An 18,434-nucleotide genomic window follows, 5' to 3' on the forward strand; every position below is an offset into this window, starting at 1 on the left:
CCTTGTTTGAGGGCAAAGGGAAATTAGTAAGGGCAACCAGAAATGTTCCACTCAGCGTGAAGCAACTGGCCCTGCCACACCAGTTTAACTTCCTGCAGGAGCCCCAGTGATCTGTCAGGTATGTGTTGCACTCAACAAATTACAACAATTTACTAAAGCACCATTTTCACTTTCAACACTAGTAATAAAAAAAATAAACCTCTATGGTAATCAAATTGACAAAAAGATCCATTGGCACGAAGTTGCAGGTACTATAACTATTAAAAAAACATGACATGTTTCAATGTATAAAAGCAGAGCTTTGAGGTGAAGAACACACACACACAAGGTTGACTCAACATTTTATAGCCACTCCCAAATTCTGTTAAATGCAGAATCTCATTTATCAGACGTCAGTGTATCCAGAAACCTTCAGTTTTTAAACTCACAAGTGGCAAAGCAAATCTATCAGTTACTACTAAATACTGTTTTATTAAAATGGTTGAAAAAATAAAGCTATGTTTAACATATCTGTACTGTTGTATGTTTTGCAGACAGGGCAGAAGTCACTTAAAGCTTTTGATACTCATTTCTAAAGTACATAGGGTGTCCCAATATTACAATGCATTAAGAAATGATATGAAAAGATATCACAATTTGGGTTTACATATCATAGTGAATGTGATAGCAGCCATAATTTGATTGCAGTGGTAATCCTGAGAATTCAAAGGGTAAATAACCCTTCTGGTATTCTTTTCTAAAAAAAAAGAGGAAGTTGACGGTATTAACAAAAACAATGTGTGATTGAAGTGTAGTCAACCCCATTGTCACATGTTAATTTTCTTTTATAAAAGATGTTTGCACACTGCTGGTATTTATTTATACAGAATTGTTACCATGCATGAAACCAATGAAAGAAAGCCAGGCGTTGTATGTAGAACTCTCTTCATGTGGTATCATGAAATTCTGACGCATTGTTTTTATTTTTGCAACTGGACAGAATTTCAAGAATTCACGAGTGGTATGTCATGAAAAAATACCCTTTACCAACCCGCTTATAAACAATGTTTTTAAGCATGGCAGAAAGGTAAATTAGACATCAGTAAGCATATAGACATACACCCGTACAAGTTATTGCTGTAGCCTATGCATAGTTGAATACACATCCTTTAAGGATCACAATTTTAATACAGGGGTTGTCAAAAATATCACTGGAAGTAAAGCTCTAATTGAAGAATCAGAACTCTAAAATATTTCACTTTCCTTTTTCACCTATATTTTGGTAAGCCTTTTATAAAGTAACAACACAATTATATTTTAGATTGCCTTTGTGTAACAGATCACAATTAGACACCTTGACGAGTGCTTCTTCGTTTCTTGTACTACTTTGTTTCTTTGTTTTTTGTTTCATGATATTTGTTAACTGTGATTTTTGTCCCACATCATGAAGGTGCTATATTGAGACATCCTTTAAGTACAATATGCAGACTGACAAGTAACCACAAAAAGTAGGGTTTTCTTGTAAACACCTTCAACTGATAAAGTCACATGACTCAAGTTGTAAAAAAAAAATTAGAACAGTTCCAGCCTGCGACCAAAATATAGGTCTTTACTGGTTTAGGTGATGAGAATATACAGCAAGGTCAGGTCTGGAACCTGGATACTTCAGAGCCCATTGCTCAGAGGAAGAAAATATAAACTATTTGGTAACAAAAGTGTACTATATGTATAATACAAAAAAGGTATGGTGAAACTGTACCTTCACTAAAGCTTATACAAGTTTCTTGGTCCATAGAAACTATGTTATTTTTGTATGCATTCTCTAGTATGCTTTACCACCATCCCACCCAAACACTTTAATATCTTGCCCACACTTTAAACAGCTGAAAAATAGATTTTCATTTTGCTCTTTTATAAAGTTTTATACATATTCACGTGTATTTTCTGACTGTGATAACACCTCCTGCAGATTATCAATGCTTGAATGAAATGTTCAGCATCTGAACAAGGTGATTTCCAGAATACCACAAGAACTGTTGACATTAGTAGTTCTTTGATTTCTTTTGCAGCATTTCAACAGTTTTGTCTTCTTCTTCCCCAAAAGTTGGTAACTGTCTTTAAACCATTTCAGTAGTTAGGAAACTACAGTTGCTGCTGATGTGACAATAGTCGAGTTTGTGCTGACAGTTGTGTAACTTCCCTCACTGTTTGTATTTGAGTCATTTGTTGCCATCAAGCTGGAATTAGCTCTAAGGATGGCTCCAGCAGCACTGCAGTGCGGCCGCGGTCCAGGCTCTGGGGTGTACGTGAAAGTAAGGCTGGTGGAGTAGATAATCCCATCATTTCGAACCAGTGTGACAGGAACCTGGACAGGTTGACGCACCCATCGCCAACCCTCTCGGAATGCAGAAATATCAGGAACAACACATAGCATGCTCTCCGCACACCTTAAGACACAAAGTGAAGGAAATTAGCAAAGAGTTGCACAAAAAAGTGTCATTTACTCTGTTGTTATTTACATTTAAACACATCACGTGGGGTAAGGTACTGAGCAACAACAGTTGCTGACTTTAAAAAATCCACGTATCAGTGCAATATCTGGATGCATCGCATGCACTCTTAATCGCACTACAATTTGCACAGGATCTAAAAAGGTATTAAAAATACAGGAGGGAACATCAGAAGGAAGCTCCTCATTTATATGGTTATATGGTTATTTCTTGGGCCAGGCCACTGGTTAGTGGCTTTGAGTGGAAAACTTGCAAAATGTATTTGCCCAATCCCAAAATGATGGGATCAATTTTATTAGAATTTTCACAATTTCATAATATTTTTTGCAATTATATCATTCATTTCTACTGCATTTGTTCGGTAGCAGTGCCGAATGGCATACGCTATCATACTTGATGAAACAAAAACTAAGCTTCAATTCCTATTCTGTCTTTAATCAACATATTGCAATAGGTTAGGAGACAAAAAAATTATCCGATTGAACCAGTAAAATCTATTAGGCTCTATGCCTTGGACTAATCATTAGCTCCTCCAGGACCATAAAAGTAGATGCAAGGACCCATTTTTGAAATATCACATCAATTTAGAAAGGTCTGAAGTATTGTAAATACAGGTAGTTTTGCTATAATGAGATTATTAATTTCCTAAGAAACCTTGGTGTAGAAATTTGAGATAAAGACAACTGTCAATGGGGAGGGAGGAAAAAGGGGTGTTTGGGCTAGGGTTTTAGACATGCAATAAATTATTTCCCCTTCTCCCCATCAGGATTTTCAAAACTAAAGGTCTTTTCAATCGCAATATGTATTAATCTGTTCAGTGCCACCCCCGAGTATACTTGGGTCATGGCCAAAAGTGAAAAAAAAAAAATTGGCAGAGAACAGGTTTAGATAAAAAAAATATCAGAGTATGGTATTGCTTAGTATAATAATATTGCAGAAGAATAAATGGGCAATTTCAGTAACAGTTAAAGTAACAGCTGTGTTCTTGAGACAATAGTGTCCGATTACCGCGGGAGGTCACATAGAAACAGATTTTCTTTCCCCTGTATTGTTTAAATATGACAGCTTTTTTCCTGCATGCCTATTTCTAAAACTTAAGTGGTTTGCCAGTTTCTAATTGAAATTGCAAATGCAAATTTGGCCAGCGTAATACAAATAGTGTTCCTAATATTTCACTTGCATTATATCCAGTTTGTCATGGAAACAAGTGTTATGGCAGAGTTACCGTTAATGGTAGAAGCAGGCGACTGCATAGAAATGGGAACGGACAGAGTTAGCAACAGGATAAACAAGTTGGGAAAGACACCTTGGCTACTGCTATGAGTAAGGATTGATAAGATGCACACATTCAGTGAGATAATGTGCCAGTAGTCATTCTTTCTCTCGTTTGTTTGCTTGTTCTTAGAGAGTACACAGTAATGTGTGAGAATATCTTTCAATGTTGTGAATTGAACACAATTAAATTAACCTCCAAATTATAATTCTGAATGCTTGACTTTTACAACTAGACAATTACCTGTACATGGTCTCTGCTTCGACATCACCAAACCAAACTCGTAGATTGGGGGTAAAGTTCTGTCCAGTGAGCTCGAGCATTGCAACGTCTCCACCCCCATTCAGCTATATAACAATAAACAAAGCTCAGTTAAGTACAACCATCTCTTATTAAAAAAAGCTACATCGATATCTCATCATAATCAAGAACTGATAATCGTCGTAAGCCTACCTATTTAGTGCAACTATATCATTGGTACATGAAAGGTTTCTTGATAAGTACATCCACCAACAATACAGCATGTTTGCATTGCTGAATATGAATCATTAAATTTATGATAAATTCTTAAAGAACTCTACTTTATCTACAAAAGTTTGTCTACTTCAAATTTTTAGATGCCATTGTAGCAAATTTCTCCACGACACAGCAGGCAGAGTAGCTGCCTTATTCAATCCTGATCTCGGGTGCTGTCCGCATGGAGTATGTATGCTATCCCCATGACTGTGTGGGCTTCCACTGGGTGCTCTAGTTTCCTCCCATATCCCAAAATGGTCAGGATTTGTAGGTTAGTTTTCCATTATAAATTGTCCCTAGTGTGTAGGGAGTGGATGAGAATGTGAGATAACAGAACTAATGGGTGATCGATTGTTCGGTGGACACGGTAGACTGGGTTTGTTTCCATGCTGTGCATTTCAATCATTTAAACTTAGAAATGGTGTAATAGGACAAAATAAATTTTGCAAGAGTTAACTGAATTTCGCACTAAGCTGCATTGAAATACTTGGCAGAAATTCCAAACTTAACATTTCTCATAATGAATGTGACAAATTGTTGAACTCCTCCTTTGTACCATTTCACTGCTGAATTATTATTTGGTATTAGTAAATTAAATGAATGCTTCAACATAACTCTAAAATCACAATCATAGCATTTGAAAAAATCTTTAATGTATTAGAACAAGTTGACACAGCATTTTAACATCATTAGATGTTTTCTTTGAATGCCTCGCTGAACATATCAACAAAACATCTAAAGATGTATGGTGCAGCATTTTTATTTTGTCTAAAGCAAAACATTGGAGCTTTTCTCAATTTTTAAGTTCTTTCCTCTAGGGTCATTAGACTTCCCACTAAATATAATTGCAATCTGACAAGACAGCAGTTTGATAGACAAAATATGTCCAAGGCCATAAAACAGAATCATATAACATTGCAATAGGAAAAGTATAAGCAGTGAAATTATTAAATAATTCAAAGCAGGACAGGACCAGTTTAAATAAAGAGAATAAATGAAAAATAATAGCTGCTTTATAAAAATAATTAAATTTACTTCACATCTCTAATTTTGTTTTAAAATAACCTCCAACCTGGATTAAAATAATTTTCCTTTATTGTCATGCAAAATGCTGTGCTTTCGTAATCTCCAATGATTTAATTGAGAGTTATCATACAAGACCACAACGATGCTTGCTCTCCCCCACACATGAGAGTAACTGATGGTATGTTTTCCAGAAAAGAAGGTATTTAATTACCGAAATCTAATGTCTGTGCATATATCAGCCAAACTGATCTATTTGGAAACAATGTCCATAGTATGCCTCTAAGACAAGAAGCCCCCATGTTATGGTTTGTATTATACTTGTCTTCATCATTTGCCTAACAGGCTTTGATTATCAATATATTTAAACAAACATTTCACTTGTCCCTTGCTAAGATTTTGAATATAGCCCTCTATATGCAAATGGTCAAATTGTTTTCTCCAAAATACGTTGTTGCAAATGCAAAAATAAATTTCCCAACATTGTCACCGATATTCAGATATTCCATTTTGAATGTATGCCTCATCTGATGATTCCATCATACTCTAAAATCAAGAATTCACAGAAAATACTCCATTGGCCCATTCTTAGTCACGCGTGTGACCAAAAAATATGAAAAAAAATGGTAGAATACATCTAATTCTGAAAGCATTACATGTATATTTTTTTGTACTGTATATATGATTCATATTTTTTTCAAAGTTTACCGAGAAATGTTTGTTATGCTGACAATGTTTGTTTAGGGTCTGAGCTCAGGTATGAGTGGACACGTGTGTGACCTCACACAGAATCATTTTTTCCATAACTCAGTTTTATCATACAAACTCTTATGAATTTTAAAAAGCTAGAATGTTCATATCTTTAGCAGACATGCATTATAGTTCCGCAGGTAGGAAAATAGCAATGAATAAGATTAAAAGAAAAAGAGAAAAAGAGCGAGAGCGAGAGAGAGTGCGAAAAAGAGAGAGCAAGAGAGCGAGCCTGGGGCGGAGCAGCCAGCCTTCCGCCCAGTAGCTACCCGCCAACCACCACCTCCACCGGTTGTGCCTGTGCTGAAGGACACTGTGGCTGGCGGGCGGACTTGCAGAAGGTGCTGAGGTGGCGGCCAGTTCCGCTGTCCGGTCCCGGCGGCCGCTTGCAGCCACCTGAGCTACTTCCCTCCCCGGCCACAATGCTCCTGCCCGTGCTGACCCGGGACAGACTCCCCACACGCTGTGAAAGGAACTCTCCCCTCTCCCCCGGCGGCGCTGTCCTTTTACAGCCGTTTCCACATCAGGTGCCAGCAATGAGGGATAGACTTGGCTATCCCTCGGTACAGCAACACCTGATCTTTCTTGGCTAACAATCTTACCTTTGGCCTCCAAGACGCAGGTAAATATTTGTGCCTTATTTTTGGATTAAAAAAAAAAAATAGCGTCTTCATTGCTGGGAAATACGGTACTTAAAATTATGACTATTGAAAAAAAATGTCCTCGATTCCCATTCATGGAAAAAAAGAAAATCAGAAGCCTCAGATTTATTTTTAAATATGGTTTTGAATGTGTACCGTTCTTACATTAAAAAGCCACAGGCTGGAACTAAGAGAGCATAGCAAACATTTAAAAACAAAAAAAGTAAAACAACATGACTCAAAAATACAAATTGGCACCCATGGACAGGGATTAAAATGTAGGTTCTGTCTTGTCACCATCTACACTGTGGGGGAGGCTGTTAAAGGTCTCTTCACAAGCATGACACTTTCCCAAAGCTTCCAAAATTCATTGTGAAAAATAATGGTCAATTCATCTGCAATCGCTGTTCTTAAGCCAAGAAACCCACCTTCTGGACTACTCCCATAACAGGTTATACAAAGAAATCTAGAATGTGGCCTTGATTCGTGCAGTTCCACGGTGTCTGTTTCTGTACTTTTGTACTGCAACTAGTAGAAGTCATCAAGTGGTCAAGAACTACAACTTCAGAAATTTAGAATATCATAGTAGAAAAGAAATGTGGCAGCAACCAAGTTAAAATGTTGTATTCAACTTGTATTAGAACTTAATAACCTCTGACAGATCTAATGAGTAGTGTCAGTCAATCAAACAAGAGTAGCCCAAGAGGACACTCCAGTCTGCCCCCCCCTCCCCTCAATAAGATCACGGCTGATCCAGTGCTTCATACATCAGCAGGCCTGACCATCATATCCTTCGATTTCTTTGGTCCTCACAAGTGTATTGATCACAGCCTGGAATATACTTAATGGTCGAGCATGGACCCATGGGACAGTGAGGTTTACAGCTCTCTGCATAAATAAATTTCTCCTCAACTCAGCTATGAACAGATGACTTCAATGACTATGCCCATTACTGGCAGATACCCTAGCTAGTGTTAAGAGCTTCTTGGCACATGGCCTCTCGGGTCTAATATACCTCAATAAAGTTATCTTAGATTACTCTGAACTCCAGCGAGATTAAATTTATTCCATCACGGACAAAAGGAGAACCCCCTGTGGCAGGGAACAAACCAAGTGCATGAATTGTGCACAAATTTAAAGTAAAAAATACTGCACAGAAGACTCCATCTTTTTGCCTAATGCTGAATTGCTACAAAATTACATTTACCAAAAACTGATGTTCCAATGCATAATATGTTTAAAAAATCCTGGAAAAATTGACTACAATTCTGTTCTTCATCCCTGTCTGAGCACTCCTCAATGTTTTTGGTTGGGGTGGAAGATTGCAACCTTCACATGGTATGCCCTGTTTCGATGAATCCAATCAACCCGGCTTGCACAATCAAATAAGATCAAATAGAACATGTGGTCCTACAACTTTAGGCTGTGCACGCCATACGCAAGAAGAAGAATGTATTTGGCTACTCAGTTTGTCCAATGACGTTATCCTTGGAATTCTTGGACAGTGATTGCCATATCCAATGTCTGAGTAAGCGAAGCTAGATCTTTGTCGGCGACATGCTTGATGGATAATTAGCAACCTTTTTATGCAGTTTTTGAAATCTAGAACATCAAAGCATATTTCAAGCCTTTGCTCAGCAACCAGACATCTCTTATATAAAATAAATAGTCACCCTTGTGCTTAATGGTTGTTAATATTGCTCATCTTATCACTTACGAGTGATTGCATCTCTCATAACGGTGCCCTTTCGCACTTGGTTATCTTTTGGCTATACTTCAAAGAATAGGAATAAGAACAGTTTCTTGGTCTATGTTCAGGGAAGGAACATTCTAAAGCAGGAATTTAACCTCTGTGACCACCGCTTTCACCTCTGTCACAAGGATGGAAATTCTTGGCACTTTATCATGCAATTCATTTTTCAAACTATACGTAGCTGGACAAGAACCAGATTTGTCAGTTTTGTGCTGCAGACAATTGCCAATGTGCATACCTGGAGTCTCTCAGAAATTAGACTATTGCCAGCTTTATCCAAATTTAGAAAATGAAAACTTCCTGCTACCCCATGCTCATAAAATATTTTGGTTTTGGAGAATTACGCATTCGGTTCAGACAATCAGTGCCAAAGAAAATCCTTTGGACATCAAATAGTACACATATTGCTACTACCCCTTCAGCACAACAATGTTTACAGAAATTTGGTTCTTCAATATCAGTTTAAAAAAAATCAACCTGCTTTGATACATTCTTGGTCTTAATTAAAGTGTTTATAATAAAACATTCATATCTAGGTGCTAGTACCTGAAGACTTTCTACTACAGGTACAGGAGTCACTGGTGCATGTACGGGCCCCATTCCCTCGTAGAATGTGTATTCAGCTTTATCTGTGCTTATGATTGTCCAAGAGGCTCCATCGTTTATCATTTCTTTGTTTGGTTCTTTTGGACATGGAGTGGCCTGTTGAGGGAGAGAGGGGTCAAAGTGATATTTAAAAATATAAGTGTGACCATAATAAATAAAGTTGTTAATTAAAGATGCAAGTTAGTACTTAACTAGATGGAGGCTTGATTTTGCATTTAAAGGAGTGAAAAACTATTGCAGATTTCCAAGTACAGTGAAACTTCTATCATTTGTACTTCAACTTTCTGTAAATATTCTGGCCAAAAAAAAAAATACAACCTCGATGCACAACAGATTTTCACGCACAACTCTGTAATACATGAAATCAACTTCAAGATTGAGGACTCACTTGAATACAAATCACTCTTGACTGTGTATTTTGAATTCCAAGTTTAATGTCATTGCTATGCAATAGCTTCAAGATGTTTCCCAATAAGGCCCTATATAAATACTGGTTGCCATCAATTATGACAAATAATATTTCCACTGTAAATACATTTCAAAATCCTACAAGTTATACTGACAATAACATGGCTTAGAAATAAGCAAATTATAAATACTCAATTTGCTGCAATTGCTGGACTGCAAATACTTTCTTCATTCAGCTATAGTGTTCTGGATTGAAAATGAATAATCAAATAAAATTATTTACATAGGCAGCATAGTCATAACAAGATCTTGGACTAACGTGTTTAGGAAATTAAGATTTAGGATACAAAAGTATCATCATTCATCTCTGAAACAGACCTTATGGGTTCAAGAACTACTTCAAAAACTTATGACCACATCGAGGTCAACTCTTTAATGCAAAGGGAAGGCAGATGCACAAATGGCACAAAACATTCCACGGTCCTTTTTCAAAGAAAAGCACTGAGCCACTACCAAAGTACTTTTACATCATTGATTCCGAACATTAACATCAGTAAATTGACTTGCCGACAAAACAGCAGCAAGCATAACCCCTAAAACCCATCAAGAGAGCAGGGAACAAAAGTGAGTGCAGTCACTATTACTAAGGAAAAGGTGCTTGGGAAGCTGAAACGTCAGTCGATGGATGTCACCTGCACCAGATGAACTATACCCCAGGGTTCTGAAAGAAGTAGCTGTAGAGGTTGTGGAGGCATTAGTCGTGATCAACTGAGTATCGCTATAGTCAGGAGTGGTTCCAGGGAAATGGAAATTCACAAATGTAAGTCCCCTGTTTAAGAAGGAAGCGAAGCAAAAGAAAGGAAATTATAGGTTGGTTAGCCTGACTTCAATAGTTGGTAAGATTTTAGAGTCCATTATTAAGGATGAGATTTCAGGGTACTTGAAAGAACACGATAAAAGAGTCAAAGTCAGCATGGTTTTGTTAAGGGGAGATCTTGCCTGACAAATCTGTTTGAATTCTTTGAGGAAGTAACAAGCAGGATAGATAAAGGAGAGTCAGTGGATGTTGCTGACTTAGATTTACTGAAGGCCTTTGATAAGGTGCCACATGCGAGGCTGATAAACAAATAGGTGCCTCTGGTATTAGAGGTGAGGTACCAGTATGGCTGACTGGCAGAAGGCAATGAATGGGAATAAAGGAGCCTTTTCTGGTTGGCGGCCAGTGACTAGTGGTGTTCCGCAGGGGTCGCTGTTAGGCCCGCTATTTTTAACTTTATATGTCATTGATCTGGATGATGGAATTAATGGATTGTGGCCAAGTTTGCGGATGATACAAACATAAGTGGAGGGACAGATAGCATTGAGGAAGCAGGCAGTTTGCACGAAGACTTGGACTGTTTGGGAGAGTGGGCAAAGAAGTGGCAGATGGAATACAACGTAGCAAAGTGTATGGCCATGTACATTGGTAGAAGGAATAAAAGACAAACTATTTTTTAAATGGGGACAGGATTCAAAAATCGGAATTGCTAAAGAACTTGGAAGTGCTGGTGAAGGATTCTCAAAAGCAGGTTGAGTTGGTAGTTAGGAAGGCAAATGCTATGTTAGCATTAATTTCAAGGATGTATTGCTGAGGCTTTATAGGCGCTGGTTAGAACACATTTAGAATACTGTGAGCAATGTTGGGCCCCATGTCCGAGGGATGATGTGTGGATGCGCTGACATTGTAGAGAGTCCAGAGAATGTTTATAAGAATAATCCTGGGGATGATTGGGTTAACGTTAGAGGAGAGTTCTATGGCTCTGAGCCTGTACTCAGTTTAAGGTTGAGGGGTATCTCAATGAAACAATGAATAACGAACGACCTGATAGAGCAAATGTGAAGAGGATATTCCCAGTAGTGGGAGAGTCGAGGACCAGAGGGCACAGCTTCAGAATAGAAGGATATACCTTTAAATAGAGTTGAGGAACAATTTCTTTATCCAGAGGGTGGTGAATCTGGGGAATTCATTGCCATAGACCACTGTGGAGGCCGTCGTTTGGTATTTAACAGTGGAAATTGATGGGTTCTTGATTAGTAAGGGTGTTAAAGGTTACATAGAGAAGGCAGGAAATAGGGTTGAGAGGGAAAAATAGATGTCATGATCGAATGGCGGAGCAGACTTGGGCTGAACGGCGAAATTCAGCTCCTATATTTTATGATCTTATGATTAAAAATACTGATTAAATTAGTTGGGACACTATTTATCAAAGATAGCATACAATTAATTTATCAAAATATTTATCCGAATTAACTTTGCACAAATTATTATTATAATTCTAACTGAAAAACATGAAAATAAAAAATTGCTGACATTGCAAATCTGAAATAATAACAGAAAATGCTGTAAACACTGGCCATTTGCCTTTGCTATTGCCCACTACCCTTCTTTTGTTCTTTCATTTTGGTATTCTGGTCTACGAACACATCCCGGAAGGTGACGTTACATAGATAAAAGCATTTTAACTGTGCATTTAATGGTTAAACTATTTCATTTAATTATATTCATTCCCTGCTGCCCCCCTTTGTGCCACATCATCTTTGCTCATGTTCATGAGTTCCAGGAGCAGAATGCCATTCGGCCCATCAAGTCTACTCTGCCATTCAATCATGGCTGATCTATCTTTCTCTCTCAACTTCATTCTCCTGCCTGTGGCCAATCACCCGACACATTTGCTGCCTCAATTAACCTGCTTTCTATCTTTCACAATTCTGATTATGGTTCCTTGACCTGAAATGTTATCTATTTCTATTTCCACAGATGCTGCCTAATCATAATTTTTCCATTATCTTCAGATTTAATTGCTAAACTACAGACTAAACTTTCACTTGGGAGAAATTCAATGTAGACGGAGACATAAGAGGCTGCAGATGTTGAAATCAGAAGCAAAAAAACAAACTGCTTGAGAAACACAGCAGGTGAGGCAGCATTTGTAGAAGCAAAGGGATAGTTGATGTTTTGGGTCAAAACCTTGCAACACCTTGATTGAGAGAGCAGAGAGGAGATAGCCAGTATAAACACACGAGGAGGAGGGCTAAGGCAGATGATATGCGTAACCAGGTGAAGGATAGAAATAGGAGACAACAGCTGGTGGCTGATATGTAGAGACAGATAAGGACAGAGAATGATAAGCACTCTCCCTTGTACAATCAGTCTGAAGAAGGGTCCCACTCTAAATCATCACCAATCCATTGTCTCCAGAAATGCTGCTTGACCCTTTGAGTTACTCCAGCATTTTGTGTCCATCTTTGGTATAAACTAGCATCTGCAGTTCTTTATTACATTTTTACTCTGCCTGTAAATCATCTCTGCGCCCCTTCCAGCTTAAACATAGAAAATAGGTGCAGGAGTAGACCATTTTGGCCCTTCGAGCCAGCACCGTCATTCAATATGATCATGGCTGATCATCCAAAATCATTACCTCATCTCTGCTTTCTCCACATATCCCTTGATTCCATTAGCCCCAAGAGCTATTTCTAAATCTCTCTTGAATACATCAAGCTTAATTGCATCTTTTCTACAGTAGGATGACCAAAACTGAACACAATATTCCAAGTGCAGCCTCTGCAATGCCTCGAGCAATTGCAACATAATGTCACAACCTCTATACTAAATTCCCTGACTATCCTTTTTGATAATTATGTTCATTGTCTACGGTACTACATATTTTTGTCATCTGCAAACTTTCTAACCTTTATACATTCTCAACCAAATTGGTGATTTAGATAACACAGCAATGAGATCACTACCAATCCCTGAGACACAACTAGAGTAACAGCTCTTCAGTCTGATCAGCAACCTTCCATCACCACAAGGATAATTCTAGATCCAGTTAGCTAGCTCTCCCTGAATCCCCATGTGATTTAACCTTCCAGAGCAGCCTGCCAGGTAAAACCTTAAAGGTTTTGCTGAAGGCTATACAGACTACGTCGATGGTCCTGGTATCTTGACCATTTCTTCTTCACACACAAGGCAGAGGTATGCAACTGGACACACTGTCGGGTCAGGGGCATTATGGAAAATGCTGAGCCTCGCAGCTGGGGGCATTTCTTGATATAGACTGGGATATAAACAGTGTCAAGGCTTGGGCAGGGTGGAATCTGTGAAATTGTTCAAGAAAATGTCCTCAGACAATATGTAGACGGCCCTACATGAGAGATGGCAAAGCTGGATCAACTCTTGGGAAATTTGGAAGGGCAAGTGACTGAAGTGTTGGTGGGCGAGCCTTTTGGGATCAGCGATCATTGTTCATGGATTATGGATTAAGTCAGGGCAGGCCCATGAGTTAAAATTCTGAATTTGGACAAGGCTAAATTTGATGGTATCAGACAGAAACCTGCTCAAGTTGACTGGAATAGGTCGTTTGTCGCCAAACAAACGTCCAGTAAGTGGGATGTTTTAAAAGTGTGGTGACAAAGAGTTCAGGGCATGCACGTTCCTGTATGAGTGAAGGTCAAAGCAGGTAAGGAAGCTTGGCTGACGAGAGAAATTGAGGCTCAGGACACGAAAAAGGAGGCATGGGACAGGTATAGGAAGCTGGAATCAAGTGTATCCTCGGAGGAGTTACAGGAACTGAGGAACATACTTCAGAAGGAAATCAGAGGGGCAAAAGTGGGGCAGTAAATAGCTCTGGCAGATAGTATTATGGGAAATCAAAAGATATTTGTTTTGTACATTAAGGGAAATAGGGTGACTAGAGAGAGAATGGGGTCCCTTAGAAACCAAAGCAAACATCTCTGTGTGCAGCCGAAGGAGATGGGCAAGGTCCATAATAAGTATTTTCCTCTGTGTTTACTTTGGAGAAAGATGTGAAGACTGGGAAACGTGACACAGTTAATGGAAGCGACTAGAGGACAGTCAGTATTATTGTCGACGAACATCTTGGACCACCTCAGGTATATCCAAGGACATTGTGGGAAGCTGGAGAAGAAATTGCAGGAGCCCTGGCTGAGATATGTAAAGTCATCATTATATACTAGGGAGGTCTGCATGACGGTTAAAGTTTAACCTCTGTTTAAAAAGCGGATAAAGAGGCTAAAGTTTAACCTCTTTTTAATAAGGGTTGCAAGGAAAAGCCTGGGAACTACAGACCTGTTAGCCAAACGTCTGTGGTACGCGACCACGGGGGTTGAGGTCCCGACCACGAGTGAAAATGGAGGAGGACTGGCCAAATTTTGTGCCTTCCACCACAGTGATGAATGCTGTGGTGGATGTTTGTGTTACATTTTTTTGTTGCGTTTTTGTGTTCTTTTTCATTGTACCGTTGCTGGCAAATTCATTTCACTAGTTCCGTATTTCCCGGCAATGAAGACGCACCTGCGTCGAAGACGCACCCCAAATTTAAGGTGCGAAATTTTGAAAAAAGGAAGGCGGGACAGGATCAAGGGTTTGGATTAGTCCAGAGGTCGGTAACATTGCCTGCGTGCCCCGGGACTGGCTGCAGTTCCCAGATCCCTCGCGTCCCCAGGACGGCTCGCTTTCCCCCGATCTGGCAGTTACATCCAGGTCGGCTTACACCCAGGTCGGCTGTGACACCCTGGTCTAGCTGCGTGATCCCCCGGGACTAGCTGCAGTTCCCAGATCCCCTGGGACTAGCTGTAGTTCCCAGATCCCCCGGGACTAGCTGCAGTTCCCAAGTCGCTTGCCCTGGGACTGGCTGTAGCGCCCAGGTCGCCTGCTCCGGGACTAGTAGAAAGAGAGAGCCCGGGACGGAGCAGCCAGCTTTCCGCCCAGTAGCTACCCGCCAACCACTACCTCCACCGGTTGCGCCTGTGCCGAAGGACACCGTGACTGGCCGGCGGGCAGGAGCTGAAGTGGAGGCCCGTTCCACTGTCTGGTCTAAGCAGCTGCTCGCAGCCACTCAAGCTCCTTCCCTCTCCAGCCCCAATGCGGTGGCCCCAGCGCCGCAGCAGTGGTGAGTGAGTGAGTTGCTAACATGATTCCCGATCCTCTCCTTCTCAATGCTCATGCCCTCCCCGCTTCTTTACCCCTGGCCAGAGTCCCCACACGCTGTGAAAGGAACATCGCCCCCTCCTTTTACAGTCGCTTCCCACTTTACAGCCACTTCCCATCAGCTGCCAGCAATGAGGGATAGATGGCTATCCGATAGACTTGGCTATCCCTCAGTACAGCAACATCGTTCTTGATGTTGCTGTACTGAGGGATAGTCAAGTCTATCTTTCTTGGCTAACAACCTAACCTTCGGCCTTCAAGATGCAGGTAAATGTTCGTGCCTTATTTTTGAGTAAAAAATAACGTCTTCATTGCCGGGAAATACTAACTTAAAAGACTGATGAGGACACAGCTATAGACATTGTTTATATAGACTCCAGAAAGTTATTTGATAAGGTTCCACATAGTAGACTGCTCAGAAAGGTTAGATCGCATGAGATCCAGGGAGGGCCAGCTGACTGGATACAGAATTTCTTCATGGAAGGAAGCAGAGGTTGTACTTCCTCCGCAGGTTGAGAAGTTTACACGTCCACCCTCCCATCCTCGCCACTTTCTACAGAAGCACAATTGAGTCGGTCATGACCAGCTGCATCTCTACGTGGTGCGGCAGCTGTACAGCTGCGGACTGGAAGTGCCTTCAGAGAGTGGTGAGGACAGCGGAAAAAATCATTGGGACTTCTCTTCCTTCCATCATGGACATGGGGTACAAGCGCTGTCTGATTAGAGCTAAGGGCATTACCAGAGCCCCCACAAACCCACAATTTGGACTGTTTAAACTGCTTAACTCTGGGAGGAGGTACCGCAGCATGAAGAGCGGGACAACCAGGTTCTGCAACAGCTTCATCCCCCAGGCCATAAGATTACTGAACAATCAACAAAACCGAGGCTAGAACTTTTTAAATATCGACACTTTTTAAAAACTTTTTATATATATTTATTTTACAGAACCATGCACATGAGGCATTTTTATGGACGCACCTAGCACTTTTTACTATTACCTGATTTTGGAGAGTCAAATGCAACTAAATTTCGTTCAAGGTGCACTGTGTCTAGGTGTATATCTGAATGACAATAAAGTTTTCATTCATTCAGAGGGTGATGGTGGAAGGTTGTTCTTTAGACTGGAGGCTTGTGACTAGTGATGTGCCTCAGGGTCAGTGCTGGACCCTTTGCTGTTTTTGGTTCATATCAATGATTTGGATGAGAACGTACAGGCATGATTAGCAAGTTTGAAGATGACACAAAAGTGGGTGGTGAAGGTGGTTATCAGAAATTGCATCAGGATCTTGATCAGTCGGGCAGGTGGGCTGAGGAATGATAAATGATGTTTAATACATACAAGTGCGAGATGTTGCATTGAGCTGGACTTCATAGTGAATGCCAGTGTTCTGGGGAGTGTTGTAGAGCAGATGAATATAGGAGTGCAGATACATAGTTCCTTGAAAGTGGCATCACAGGTGGATAGGGTGGTCAAGGCAGCTTTCACTACTTTGGCCCTCATCAGTCAGAGTATTGAGTATAGAAGTTGGGAGATTATGTTTTTGTTGTACACGGCATTGGTGAAGCCATATTTGGAAATGTGTGTTCAATTTTGATCACCCAACTTGAAATATGCTGTCAAGTTGGAAAGGGTGCAGAGAGGATTCACAAGGATGTTGCTGGGACTTAAGGGCCTGAGTTCAAGGGAGAAGTTGGAGCAGGCTAGGAGTTTATTTGTTGGAGTGCAGGAGGATGAGGAGTGGTCTAATAGAGGTGTATAAGATCATGATGGGATTAGTTAGTGCAAATGCACAGAGTCTTTTACCCAGAGTAGGGGAATGAAGAGCCAGAGGACATAAGTTTAAGATGAGGGAGGAAAGATTTAATAGAAACCCGAGGGGCAACGTTTTTTTTCTACACAAAGGGTGGTGGATATATGGAATAAGCTGCCAGAGGAGGAAGTTGACACAAATTCTATCACAACATTTAATCGACATTTGGACAGGTAAATGAATTGGATAAGTAAAAGGATATGGGCCAAATACAGGCAGGTGGAACTAGTGTAGATGGGGCATGTTGGTCAGTGTGGGCAAGTTGGGCTGAAGAGTCTGTTGCCACGCTGGGTGGCGCTATTTGGGGTCGCATCTTTAATTTGTTGCATATGCAAGTGTTATTACTTAATTAAACAGTGTTTAAGTAAATTTGTTTATCATGTTTATATTTAATTAAGTAATAACACTTGCATATGAATCAAATTAAATTTGTAAAATCGTTATTATCAATGACTTTTCCCAAAATATTTAAAAATGTCAGAAATTAGTATGATCCTTGAGCTTCGGCTTGGTTCCTTCTGCCTGGTCACCGCTTGGATCTTCCTGTGCTGCAGAGAAAAGCTGCCTTGGTCATACCAGCAAAGCTTTGTAGGCTGTGTGGCTATGATGATGGTTGATTGATGCAGGCTAGAATCTGTAATGTGTCAGGTGATGTGTAATACAACTGACCCAATTACTCTTCTGGACAGATTACAGATCCAAGATTGGCATTACCTCAGCAACGACTACCACAAAGACTGTTCAATCTGTGAGGTTTGTCCATCGACATTGCTTACGGTCATTTAAAAAATCAATACTTTCTTACTTGGAATTGGATAATCCTTTCTTGTGAAAGGCACAGGTACATCCTTTCAGTATCCTTGAGATAAAATGCACATTTATGGAGTTGCGAAACTGGATCATCTGCATCTAATAACGCAGTTTGCTTATCCACTTTCCGAATTATCTGTAAAACATCAACATGGTCGAGGTCAGTTTACTGGATTCTGGAAACTTAATAATCAAAGATATGACAGAAATGGCTGTCTTATCACAACTTCCAAATCTGGCATCTTCCATTTGAGATTGCTCACATAAACACAAAGACATGAATGATTTAACTACCAGCTTACTTATTACATCCGGAAGTGGCGGCGCTGCCCAAGCAGCTGCGGCTCGCCTGCAGTCCGTCTGTC

At 40.1% G+C, this 18,434-nt stretch overlaps 1 protein-coding gene across 2 annotated transcripts in view; it reads right to left on the minus strand.

Annotated features, from left to right (window-relative positions):
- Positions 1-329: 329 nt before the first annotated feature.
- rbpjb (recombination signal binding protein for immunoglobulin kappa J region b) overlaps positions 330-18,434 on the minus strand; it is a 95,575-nt gene continuing 77,470 nt past the window's right edge. For both annotated transcript variants that reach the window (XM_055637929.1, XM_055637923.1), the window contains 4 exons: positions 18,065-18,205; positions 8,992-9,147; positions 4,006-4,109; positions 330-2,426 (listed from right to left, as the gene is read on the minus strand). In XM_055637929.1, coding sequence (XP_055493904.1) covers positions 2,114-2,426; positions 4,006-4,109; positions 8,992-9,147; positions 18,065-18,205 — 714 coding nt within the window. In that variant the 3' untranslated portion in view covers positions 330-2,113. The remainder of the gene's footprint in view (positions 2,427-4,005; positions 4,110-8,991; positions 9,148-18,064; positions 18,206-18,434) is intronic.

Source organism: Leucoraja erinacea, chromosome 1 (genome assembly GCF_028641065.1).
Source record: "Leucoraja erinacea ecotype New England chromosome 1, Leri_hhj_1, whole genome shotgun sequence".
Classification (NCBI taxonomy): domain Eukaryota; kingdom Metazoa; phylum Chordata; class Chondrichthyes; order Rajiformes; family Rajidae; genus Leucoraja; species Leucoraja erinaceus.